We start from the raw sequence: 13,447 nt of genomic DNA, 5'->3' as shown, positions 1-13,447 counted from the left end.
CATTTCATCTTCACTGAGGAAAAACTCAACTAACTCCATTATATCCAATGACTACTTAATCTTATAATGTTTTTCTCTGTGAATGGCAATGGATCTTAAAACCCAATCAGATTAGAATAGAAGTAGTCTGAAGATTATTTGCTGATTTTTATGCTTCTCTGATCAATACTGGAAGATTGGGGACCATTGAAAGTGGTGATGTTACTCTGACCAGTGCTTGCATCTAATCAGTAGTGATGGGCAGAAACGAACAAGTTCCTTCTGTAAGATTGGAGAGTTGTGCTCATCCAATACTTGATTATCCTGTTACAGCTGCTACTCAGGAGTGGAGAAAGCAGCCACATCCAGAGATGACCTCACTTGTTTTAATTGGGGGGGGGGAGAGAAAGTCTTCCAATACATGGCTCCTTTTCAGGAGGCGGACGACTAACTTTGTTGTTTTTGATCACCAGTTATTAGGAATTCCTGGTCAAGTATGATTATCTAACTCATCAAAAAATGTGCAACTTGATATCTAAATTACCGTGGGATTTGAGAGCTGTAGTTGTAGGGTAAAATTATATCTTGGACTGAATTTTTTTTTTTTTTTAATAGGCTATTCTTGAAGTATCAGATGCAGTCCTCAAGCTGAGTGATAAGACAGGCTTTGTGTTGTCATCAGAATCCCCAAGGAGTAAAAGTTACTGAAGGGATCACCGAGAGGAGATTCTAGGGTGACAAGAGAAATGACTTATCCACTATCAAAGAATTCCTGAGCTACTATTCAGGTTTAGCCCAGGAGGAAGCATGTTAAGGCTTCTTCAATCTTCTGCTGTGTTTCATGTTGCAGATATCTGAACTCCGTAGTAAAAATTCACTGGAAAATATTTACCGTCTTGTCAACAACAGCAAACCCAGTAGTCCCCTCAGAAGTTCTAAGTTTAAGTGAAGATTGCCCCAAGTCTTAACAAGAGCTGTTTCTATTCCTTACCTCTTTCAGGATTTTTGTTTTGAGATGCTTGAACTTCAGCTTGCTAGTTTCCTGGAAATCACTGAAAATGAATATTTGGCTTAATTTTGTATTACTCTAATTCCCATCAGTCTCTCATCTTTCTTCTCAAAGATTTGCTTCTGTGAAAGATGGTTGCGCAGGTGGTGAAATCTTTTCTGACTTGAGATCAGAACTTTTGGAACTTGTAATCAGTGAAGACAAGTCATTCATTCTTAACACCTCACAGGAAAAGTATTTTAAAGAAACACTTGTAGGTTAAGCAGGACCAAAAGCATACAGCGTCAAGAGTATACTTGTTTTGGGAGAGGTCAGAGGCTATGGGGTAGTCTCAGAGTGGCTACAAAATTAATTTCAAAAAACCTGAAGTGTGTGTTCATGGCGCTCCGTGTCAGACTTCCTGTTCTTGTGTGTAAAAGTGGCTCAAGTCAGCATGCTTTCTGGGTAAAGCTGTTGATTCTGTGTGTGAATATGGTTTTCCTTTATTTACTCATAAATATATTGATGTAAGAATCCAAAACAAATATGAAAGAGTAACAAAAAGGCAATATAGGAACAGCTTTAACAAGTAGCATCAAGAATGCATCTAATGCAGCATGCTAGCTTTGGAGGTGGTCGGCAGAGGATGCACAGGAGAGAGTACAGACATGGCAAAGCGTACAGTGATGCTTTATTTGAATACGCTCAGCCTCAAGCAGTTTGTGGCTCGGAAGTCTTTAGAACTGGTGGTGGTGACTTTGTATTTAACAGCAGTAGATGTCTAAATTCATGGGAGAAAAACTCAGTTTCTTTTTGAGCTAATGTGAACTTTTTGCGTACATTACCTTCTTTAATAGACCGAGATGTATATTATGTAAAGGACCAGGTCTTTTTACTTTTCACTCTGCCACCTACTTGTTCCACTTGATGCTTTCCTAATAAAAGGTAGGAATTGTGACCAAGCTTCTCTATTCCTAATGCTTTTATAAAGTTCTCGCTACCCTGCTCAGATTTGTCTTTCAGCTTGAAGAGTCCTAATCTGCTATTCTCCTTATGGAAACCATTCCATGCTGTTAGTTAGTGTTATTATCCTTTTTCTGAACCTGGATGCCCTTTGGATTCTGCTGTCTTTTTTGAAAATGAGAGACCAGCAACAATACAAGGTGTTCATGATACAGATCTATTGTAGGTGCACACATGGACTAATAATGGATTCTGTATTGTTCTCTATTTCTTTGCAAATAATCTTTACCACTTAATTGACTCTTTTGACTGTTTCTGAGCACTCGGACAATTTTCCATGGAATGTGTGTTGAGAACATGGTGGCAGAAAGAGCATTTGTCACAGAAATGCCTAAAAATCTTTGACCTGGCTCTCTCCTGTATCTGGAAGTGTTCCAATATGTTCTTGTGATTTCTTTACAGAATAGAAGAGGTGCGTTTTGAGAAAGTCAGTTGGTTATTTTTAGAGGTCACCCTACTGTTTGCAATAATAGACAGGAATCCTAAGGTGGCTGAAACCTTTTTCCTCAGCCATCCCAGCACAGCCCAAACTGGGCCCCATCGGGCAATGAAGATAAGAGACTTAGCTTTAAATTTTCTTGTCCAGCACATCTGTGTATCTCTGAACTACGGAGCTGTTTGAAACAACGCTCAAGAGCTGACCAGATACAAAGAAATCTGGCTATGGTGTTTCAACGAACATCACCAACTGTTGCATTATTTTATACTCGTCAGTGGTTTGTATGTGCGTTCCAGGATTTATTTTTAGGGCTTGTGGGGGTTTTTGGCGCTATGGTGGAAATGATAGAATAAGCAAAGTGGTAAACGAGCCGTCTTCTGGAAAAACTAACTTCTTTTTACGTCTTGACAGCAGATGTTTGCCACGACACAGCTGAGAGGTTAATGACACCTTAGGTTTTTTTGTTGTTGTTGTTGTTGTTTTTTTTTAAGTTGAACAGACTTAACAGTCATGTCACTGGTAGTGCCGTAACCGAAATGAATGCTATCACCTCAGCAGCTCCTCCAAAAATAAATACTGTCATCTCAGCATCTCCTCCTCATGTTATATTGGCCATTATAGGTTTGTATGGCAAGGAATTAGGTAACTTTCGTAGCCTTCCTGTCCAGGGAACGGTGAAACCCTTCTGGTCTGCTCAGTGTTCCGCTTACCCAAAATAATCCACATCTGACTTTCAGACTTAACTAAAAGTTAGGTCTGCAGTGCAGTTTTATGTTACTCAGATGAATTTACCGGCAGATTTTAGGGAAACTAGTGATCTACACCAAAAGTCATTTCTGGTCCTCAAAAGCCCCCTTTTGTCAAGATGGTTAGTAGTAACCCTTATGCAAAATAACAAAAGGAAAATTTGTGAGTTTCAGTGCTCTAGAATGGATTTTGTGTAGAACATATGAACTTTAGGACTTCCGGAAGAGGTGCAGAAGCTAATTGTAGGTTTGTCTATTAAAATGTTTATTTATCCTCCTGTGTAACAACAGAATGGAAACTACTTACCTGGAAACCTCTTGTACCTCTTTTTAATCTACGGGGATTGGATTGAAAGGTCTGTTCTCAACAGCAAAGTAGTGTTTGGCCTATATCAATTTATTGACTAGCTAATTGAGAGACCCTTTATGCCAAATCAGTATTTGTTCTATTTAAGCCTAGACAGCTTCTTTCAGAAGTGTTCTTTTCACAGAAAAGTGTGGAGATTGGTATCTGCCTTCACCAGAAAACAGTATTGTGTGACGCTAATTAGTTACTCGTTGGTGCTATTATCTGGGTTTGGGCTTTTTATTTTCTACCAAGATGATGAGGATTCAGAACATCCACCTGTGCTACCTTGGATGTTTGTCAGCTACCAAGAAGAGACTATCTATTAAGAAAGCGCTTTGGGAAAACTCTTGCCTACTAAATTCTGTTAGCGCATAGGAGAATGCTAAGGATGAGGCCCTGGTCCAGACAGATTCTGATCTTGAAAGTATGTGAAACCTTTGTACATGCAGATAACAAGATACATATGGATGTGGCATTTTGAAAATTCATAGGTATGCTAAGATGATTTAGCTTGCTTTCTGTTATGCAACATGAAATTCATACAGAAATTCTTCAGAAATAACTGTTTCCTGTGCCAAGCCTCCTTCATGTTCTGCAGTCATGCTTTTCCAGGCTTTTGTAGCATCTTGTATCCATAGTGTCTTATACATTCAGATACCACGTTATCTAGTTTAAACTTTTGAGGGCGAGTAAAGACTAGAGGAGTTGGATGGAAGCAGGAATCCTTTTATAATACTCTATAAAATAAGGTTTCATTCCTTCTGATCAAGCCTTATCTAATTTAAATACTGATTTCTGAAATATGGAACCTTTCAAAACTAAGCCAGCAATTTATGATCTAAGAGGTCATCTAAATGTAAATTTCAGTAAAGCAGCTGAAAGAAACTGCTCTCCACATTTGCAGAAAGATTGAAGGCTGGGACGTGTTCCAGAACTTGCATCTTACTGGATCTATCTGTGAACGATTGAATCTGTTTCTCTTCAACTCTTTACTCTGAACAAAGGATTATATCCTAGTTACTAAAATGCCATGTTAAGTTTATTTCTAAAATACTTACTCATGTAGTGTTTGTATGAAAGATTGCTGATTTGTATAGATAGATTTGTTTTTAAATGTGAAAGCATTTAGAAAACTCATGTGCTGCAGATCTGATGATGAGAGAGCCAAAGCTAGAAAAAATAATTCAAATGTAACCAAAAGTAGTGTATTTGATATAAAATCTGAATTTGAGCTTTTATCTTGCTTTATGAATAATCTGCATTATGAAACCTTGTCTAAACTTAAATGGTCTTCTACTTTCCTTCCCTCTTGGGAAGGAAAGTCCTATATGATGATATTCAACATGTTGTCCATGAACTGCTTCAGATAATTTTGTTGAAAGTAACCAGGGAGACAAGCCTCTTGTCACTAAACTGACCCTTGCTTTTGAAGACCCTCAACAATCATTGAAAAGTTGTTAGCGTATCTGCAAGTAGAGCATTGATTTCTTAGCCTTTTTCTGTCCTCTCGTTTGATGGCTTTACTAACTCAGCAGATTGCGGGGAGGGGGGAAAGTCCTGGTTGCGGCAGGAAGAATCGAACACCTAGTGTCATCTGCAAAGGTAAATCTTCACGCTGCTATTATTTGACTTGCCCTTTTCAAGTGCTTAGTAACGGAGTAAAAGAAAAGATAGTTTGAAGAAATACCTTTAAAATAGTTATCTAGGAATTGACCGTGGAAGGGGTTGTAGTTACATCTCCATCTCGGTATAGAGTAGTCAGAAATTTGAAAAACAAACAACCCCCCAACACGGTTAGTTTGTCACTTTTACTCGGCTTTTCACGTCATCCTCCCCCTCCGCCTTCCAACCGATACACAGCATCATATATGTTTTGGGAGGGTGCTGCAGGTGTTCAGAGCAAGTTATAACTGCTGAGGTCGATGCAATGGCATTTTGAAGACTGCAGTCTTTCAGTGCTCATTTAAAAAATTTCCTTCTGTTCTGCTGAAAATGGAATGCAAAACTTTGTCAACCCATTGTTTCTTTCTTCCTATCTCCTCATCCTCCTGCATGTTGGCAATAATTTTCAAATAAAGCGGAATTATGAGGGTCAGGCTTACTCTTTTAGCCTTCTGCCTGAAATATTCTTTCTGTAGGCAGTGGTCTGTTTTATGTCTTTTTATATATCCACATACAGAATATGTAATTACATGACACTCTTTAGTTAGATGATAAACAGTATATAACAACATGAAGTGAAAAACATGTTTTTATTTTTATCACATTCGTTTAGTTGTGAATCACTACCGAAATATATTCCCCAGATCCCAGTGAAGGTGGGAGCTATTTAGATAAACTTAGAGCCTCTCAGGACTTGTCCTTCTGGGATGAACAGATTTATTTTAAATTGTGAATTAGGATGTTAAACAGAAAAAAAAAAAAAAAAAACACTAACGCAATTATGTTCTGCAGATACTGTATTTTCAGAGCCAGAATTATATAAAGAAGTGACCACAGTGTTCATTTTAAATATTTAAGTTTCTACTCTTTTATTTGATGCAATAGTGTGCATTGAGAATTTTGCAGTGGTTTTAATCAAATGCAGTTGAAAGCTTTGCTTTTGAGGTGATTTGACTTCATGAGATCTTTTTGCCCTCAATCCCAGAATGAGAAGAAACAATTTCTCTGTCCTGAATGACAGGACAGAATGCACTTGGAGAGATAGCTACACCTCTCTGTTCCTTTGCCTGAAGATTAATTGAGTCACCTTATGTCAGATTAAATCCTAAATTTTTCAGCAAGCAAGAGCTTTAACCATGACTGTAATGGTCATTGCTCAAGGAAGAGAACTTTGGAATCTTTGTCCTATCATATATATTTTTTGGTTTGTTTTTAGTGGGCTTAGTCATTGGTGAAGTCATGTGACAGAACGACGTTTCAAAAATCTTTTCTGTTCTGTTGCTCCCTGTTCCTCCAGACAAACTACCATCTCTCATTAACCTGTGGACGGATGGAGTTTGCTCTACAGCAGCTTCCGTTAGTTCACCCTCTCTTCTGACAGGAGAGGCAAGAGAAGACAATTCCCCATTACAGAAGTGCATGATAGCAAATGGGAGTATTAGTGGATGAAATGCAGCACAAGTAGATGGCAGGACCAGAAAAATGTGATCTTGGTTAGCGAGCAGTGTTGATCTTGTTAACATGGAAGAAGCAGGTTTGACTATTTGCATGTTCTGAGTTTGATTCAAAGTGTATTTTATCTGCTTATATTCTGTTTAGGGACCTTGACCATTTTGTTTTGGTGTCTTTGTATTTCTAGTTGATTTTTATTCTTGACTGCAAGTAGACCTGCAGCAGCCTGTATTTGTAGCCTGGCCTTCTAGCGTAGGGCGCTCTAGTGGAAGCTTGGACGTAACTGAATTGAAAATAGGAAGGGAGATATCTGCAAGTTGTTCCACAGCTACTTCTCTGTGGTGTTACACAGGAGAACATTTGCTATCTTCATCTATCTTAAATGACTCTTTTTCCTTGTCCAGTACTAAATTCTGGTGGTTTGTTCTCCACCAATGTTCAGTATTGTTCTTGTCCAGTCCCTTTTTGACAATCTTATCTGTAAGTTGCGTTGCTTGGGTTGTACCGTATTTTATGTTGAGCTCTAAAAAATGATGGTTAGATAACTCTTTTTTTTAATGATTTCTGTAGCTCTCTAAGTTTGTGTACTAATATATTAGGTTTTTGATACTTTAGGTAATTTGCAATAATTTTAAGGGGTTGTAATTCCTCACACAGATATGTACACGTTTACGTATGCAAAACAGATAATGTTAATATTAACGTCTTTCCTTTTTACCGTTGATCATTTTAAAAGAGGATAACTTACCTCAGTCTCACAACAACTCCTATGCCTTTCAGGTCTGACGTTTTTTGTTTGTTTTTTAAAATGCTCTTGTCCCTTGCTTGCTAAAAATTTAGCATAATGTTTTCGTAACACAATGTACAAAAAAATGTAAAGCTCTGAATATGGTAGAGATGCTGTCCTTAAATGCATTTGTTCCTTAGTCATTTTGAAGCAGTTTTTAACTTGAAATTACCTGTCATGCACAGTAAGTTGTTGTCCAGGGTAGTAACACTCTATCCAGTGTAGTTTCCAGTCTTGCTTGCCATAGGCTACGTTACACAGGTTCTACTGAAGTTTGTAAACAGTGTTTTCCTGGTGCACTGTGAAGGAAAAAAAACCAAAAACCAAAAACTATGTTCGTTAGTGAGACCAGAACGAAACGAAAATTATCTTTTGATCAGTTGTAGGTAAAGTTAATTACGTACCAATGTTTTCTATGTCCGGTCCCTCACGTTTCACCTCTTTGGGTGAGCGGGTAGAGTGCTTACAGCACTGTCATAAATTCTTGTCAATCTACCTGTCACTCATTGGTCTTGAAAGTGCTGAGAGAAATGATAAACAAGAGCTCTGAAGTGTTAAGGGGAGAGACAAAGCTTGTTAAGTTTGTTCTTTGCCTCTCCTCAGCATGTTGCAATTCCTGGCCGAGATGAGCTTTTAAGGATGTTTTTACTCCTAAAGGTATAATTTCTCACAAAAAAATTCAGTTGTGGAAATGAAATTATTCTGTTACACTCCCACACCTGCCAGGACAAAACGAAATCTGTTTAGATGCCTTTCAGAGCAAATCTTTGGTTAGGATACTAATTGAGAAAGTAAGGGAGTTTTGCTGAAACTGACGTCTGCCTTGCCGACCTTAGTCTTGCAAAGACTGACTGATGTGTGCTCCTCTGCAACACAGCAAATCCTTCCAGCTTTCCTTTGTGGACAGGATGTCTAACTAGAAATGGGAAAAACTTCAAGAAATACAAAATGTCACCATATTTAGGTATCATCACAAAGAGATTTGATCTGCTATTGCAGTAGCAGATATTCCCTGTTTTCTAGTGCATTCACACAGACCGCCAGCAGTGAGAGAAAGGGAGGGGGGAAAAAAAAGGCAAGACAGATTACTTTTTATTCTACTCTGTTTCTTGCATGGTGATCTCCCATTCTTAAAAATTACAGAGAGTACAAGTTAATCATAAAGAAGCTGCAGCTCTGGTCAGCCAGTAATGTAGCCTGCCATGAGGGGTATTATGTTGATAGAATTCTGTGCTGTATTTTGCCACTCTGTTAAACATATATTATACATTTTATCAATAAAAAAGAAAGGCAGCAAGTATTGTATAGATCAGCCTTGCAGGTATTATCAGAGGGTTGTCATTTTTGAGTTTTGTATTATTAAATACGATATAAGAATTCCTCTGAGCAATTTTAAAACGTGTAGAATGTTTGTAGATATGTTGAAAAGCACTAGTCACCCCCTTCCTGCCACCCTTGTGGATTGTGCTGCCATAAGAAGCCTTGCTAGAGCTCTTTAATTATTCTGACCGCTCCTTCTCAAATTGTAGTTGCAAATCTTGGGCAGCTTAGTTCCGCTTTTTGGGGGGAAAGGTGAGGGAGGGCACTGAAATTAAAAATGAGATTTAGAATCCTGAATAGCGTTCACGCTTTTGAAAATTTTACTCATTTCAAAATATTTCATCCCACCTATTCAGTTTAAGTGCTAAAGTGGGTTTAGGTAGTTCTAGGATTAATATTTTTCCAGGATCTGTTCTTATGATATTTATATTCTTAATTTTTAGCTAGAAGGAGCATTTGATTTTTCACATCTGCTTGGACTCTTTTAGGTCTTTTGAGATTTCTGGACTTGAGGCAAGCTCAGTGGGAGGGATTTTCTGACAGTCTTACAGAATCCTTAGAGAGCCAAAAGCCTTGAGACATGGGAACATGGCTCTCGCTGGAGGCATATGGATCAAGTCTGAATTCATCAGAAAAGCTGAATCACTGGCTGAGTAACTGTCCACAACAGTCAGATGACATAGCATCACATGTGTTTACGAGGAGCAGCTTTAAAAGCTTTGGGGAAAGAAGGTTCTTACTACAGTAAGCTTTAGGTTTTCTGACTTGGTGTACCTCTGTGTTCAAATAGCAAAAAATGCTTTTGCAGTGTGTCAAAGATATTGGTGGTGGTTGTGTATGGAGAATAATATGCAATTAGTCTTGTAGTGCTTTCTGCATTGAAAAAATCTATACAAGTAATCTGATCTGTTCTGACTCAATGTAATGCTTCAAGTACTGTATGCTTCTGCGTTCTAGGTTTCTATATTTTTTTTTTCCCCCACAGTATTATCTCTTCCGTCTCCCCAGTTTTACTGTTTAAACAACAGAATTTTGTTCCAGCTCTAACACTGAATCCTCTGAAAACATGAAACTCTGGTCTGCCCTCTGTATGTTGAGCTGATACTACAAAAGATGAATGAGCTAACACATTGCACACAAAATTGGTATAAGAATACCAGAAAAGCAAATCAAAATATGTAATTCTTTTTACAGGTATCTGTAATGAGACACATTCTGTGCTTTCTTGTATCCGGTTCGCATAGATAAGGCCATTCATTGTTCATATCAAATAGATTAGATGAAGTTAAAAGGATGTAATTTAACTAAACTTATAAAATATGAAATAGTTCTAAGTGTGTGAATAAATGTTTTTGTTGCTGGACTGCATTACGATGCAAGGAAAATGTGTGTGTGTGTGTGTGTGTGTGTATGTGTGTGTGTGTTGTAGGAGAACAGAAAAATCCCTTTTAGTAGTTAAATCTATCCCTTGAAATGGAAGCAGTTTTGTGATCATTTTCTAAAGCTATTTTAACTATTGGAATACAAACTGGGCACTCATAAGCTTTTACTGCTAGAGTTGGAAAATTGGAAGGTGGGGCGGGGGGGAAGGATTCATTTCACGCTTTCTTAGCACATTTAAAAAAACAATGCTGAAAGACACAGAATTCTGATATTTTTTTTGACTAGTAATTTATGTAGAGTAAAATTGAATGTCTACAATTTATGTAGACATAAAGACTGTATTTCAGTCTATTTTAAGTTTGAGGGTTTTTTTTCTAATCTGAGTACACATATATGTGTAGCACTTAACTTGATTAATAATGTTCAGTACAAAGGGAGGTTGGCTCTTCTGCATCTACATTCTATGCTGCATTAATGTGTTTGAAATTAAACTTTCCTGATGATTTCTCAATAGTTATTCAGAAAGATAAAGGCAAACAGCTTATTCACCAGTATTTCTAACCACAGACAAACACAGAAATATAATGGGAATTGTTCCCTCACAGGGGAAATGTGATTTAAAATTTTTGTTTATTACAGAAGAAATATCATTATTGTTAGCAAACGCTATAGCTCTTTATTCTAGCGTACTAATTCTTACTTCTCTCCTTTCATTACTGCTGCCTGTGTTTTTGCATCTGACTAGAATATTTAAACAGAATACTAACTGTAGTCTGTCATCTATTTTTGTGTGCTATTTAGTAATTCCAGTGTACCTCTGAAGGAGAAATATGGTGATGGGGGTTTTTTTCTTTTTTTCTTTTAAGGCTCCTGCTAAGAAAGATTCAACTCAAAGCACTGTCAAAGAAGACAAAGTCCATCTGTTGAAGTACAATATAGGAGATCTAGTGTGGTCAAAAGTGTCTGGTTTTCCATGGTGGCCATGTATGGTTTCTGCTGATCCTGTTCTCCATTCCTACACTAAACTGAAAGGTATGTCAGTGATGCTACAAACATGCAGATTTCTTTTAGGTATATGAAAACATATTTGGGGGGAAACTATGTTCTTAATTTTATCTATTCAGTGGAATCAGTAACTGAAGCAGTTCGCTGTTATCAAGAGGCGTATTAAAATCCTGTAAGCCTATTCTTGACCGTATAGCAGCCTGAGGTTTTTCCGTTCACGTTAAGATTTTGAAATTGTGATTTGTGAAACTATATGGAGTCTTCCTTAAAACAAAAATCATCTCATAGCATGTGCTTTCTGCTGTTTTTACAGAGACTGTTTGAAGTATAACATTATTTTACATTTTTTCCAACAGGGTATATAACACTTAAGAATGAATTAAAAATAACTTTCACAAAAGACTCGGTATAGATGTTTTGAAAGTGATATGGGGCTTAAAATTTATTGAAAGCTAATGAGAATTAAATACTTCTGATTATCCTTTGTGAAAAGCGATTCCTATTTCAGGCAGCTAAATTCGTGTGATTTCTAGAGTCAATAATTATCTGCAGACAGAATTAATTGATTCTAAACGTAGGGGCTACCAAATGTTAATCACATTCATAAGTAGGTATTTGTGCCCATTTCTTCATCTGATTTGCAGTTTCTTATTCCGTTCTGAAACTTCTAGTGCTGATCTGTACTGGTTATAGAAGGATAAAATAATGTAAGTTGGAACCGACCTCTAGAGGTCACATGGTCCATCCCTTGGCTCAAAACATCTAAGTTAGAGCAGGCTGCTCAGGGCCTTCTCCAATCAAATTTTGAATGTCTCTGAGGATGGAGACTGCACAGCCTCTCTGGACAACCTGTTGCAGTGGCTGACAACCCTCATGGTGAGAAGATTTGTCCTTGTATCTACTTGAAATTCCCTTTGTTTCAACCCGTGTCCGTTGCATCTTATATTTCCAGTGTGTGTGTCCGAGAAGTCTTGATCAGTTCTCTATACCCTCCGTTAAGTAGCTGGAGACAGCAGTAAGATCTCTCCAAACCCTAGATGAGTTTGCTCAGTCTTGAGAAGAGAATGATTTCTGAGCATCTGATTGTAAATCATGTGCTCCACCTCCCTAATCACCTTGGTGACCCTCTACTGGACTCCCTCCGTATGTCAACGTCTTTGTTATACTGGGGAACCCAAAACTAGACATTACATTCCACATGTGGTTGCGCAAGTGTTGAATAGAGGAGAATAAGCATGTTCTTCCACCTGCTGGCTCTACTCTTGCTGATGCAAGTACGTGGCTTTCTTCGTTGCAGGGTTGTGCTATGGGTTCATGATCAGTTTGCTGTTCACAGGGTCCACAGGTCCTTTTTTTTGCAGATCTTCTTTTCTAGCTAGTCTATGTCCATCTTATACTGCTATAATCAGGTTGTTCTGTCTCAGGTGCAGGGCTTTGCATTTGCCTTTTTTGAACTTCGTGAGGTTCTTACCAGCCCATTTCTCCAGCATGTGGAGTTTTTCCACATAGCAGCAGCGAATTGTCTGCTTCTCCCCGTTCAGTATCACCCCCCAGCTTACTAAAGGTGTACTATCTGCCGTTGTCTAGGCTATCAATAAAGATGTTAAACAGTATCTGCCACCATATAGGCCCCTGAAGGACAATGTTAGTAACAGGCCACCGGCTGGACTTTGTAACTCGGTTCAGAACACTTTGAGCCAGTTTTCTATCCACCTTTCCAAACCAACTCTCAACAATTTGGTTATAAGGATACTGTGGAATGCCAAGTTAGTTATCTTTGTTAAAGTAAAGTTAAACAGCACTGCTCACCCTTTGTCTCCTCATAGAAAGTAATCAGGTTGGTTAGGTGTGATTTGCCCTTGGTAAGTCCATGCTTCTGTTTCCAGGCACCTTGTCTTTCGTGTGCCTGGATGTGGCTTCAAGGAGGCTTTGTTCCATAATTTTGTAGACACAGAGGTTGGGCTGACTAGCTTGTAGTTCCCCAGATCGTTCTCCTTGCCTTTCTTGAAGATAGGTGTGATGTTTGCAATGTTGGCCTTTTTCAGTCATTGAGGATCTCCCCTAATGGCCAAGACCTTTCAAAAATAATAGAGAGCAGCCTTGCAATCACATTGACCAGCACCTTCAGAACCTACTGATGCATCCCATCTGGTCCCATAAGCTCATATATCTCCAATTTACTTAAGTGCTTCCTGACTTTATCTTTCTCTACTGTTTGTGGTGCCTTAGTCTTCCAGCCTGTGTCACTAAGCTGAGGAACGAGGGACCCTGGGAGGCTTGAGGGCAGACCTTTACAGTTACTTTTTTTTTTTTT

General features: G+C 38.3%; 1 protein-coding gene across 8 annotated transcripts in view; it reads left to right on the top strand.

Annotated features, from left to right (window-relative positions):
* NSD2 (nuclear receptor binding SET domain protein 2) overlaps positions 1 to 13,447 on the top strand; it is a 103,940-nt gene that overhangs the window by 45,306 nt on the left and 45,187 nt on the right. For all 8 annotated transcript variants that reach the window (XM_068943560.1, XM_068943564.1, XM_068943559.1 and 5 more), the window contains one exon: positions 10,995 to 11,160. In XM_068943560.1, coding sequence (XP_068799661.1) covers positions 10,995 to 11,160 — 166 coding nt within the window. The remainder of the gene's footprint in view (positions 1 to 10,994; positions 11,161 to 13,447) is intronic.

The sequence above is a fragment of the Struthio camelus genome, chromosome 4, assembly GCF_040807025.1.
Source record: "Struthio camelus isolate bStrCam1 chromosome 4, bStrCam1.hap1, whole genome shotgun sequence".
In the NCBI taxonomy this organism is placed as follows: domain Eukaryota; kingdom Metazoa; phylum Chordata; class Aves; order Struthioniformes; family Struthionidae; genus Struthio; species Struthio camelus.
This window is presented reverse-complemented; position numbering and strand designations above follow the sequence as displayed.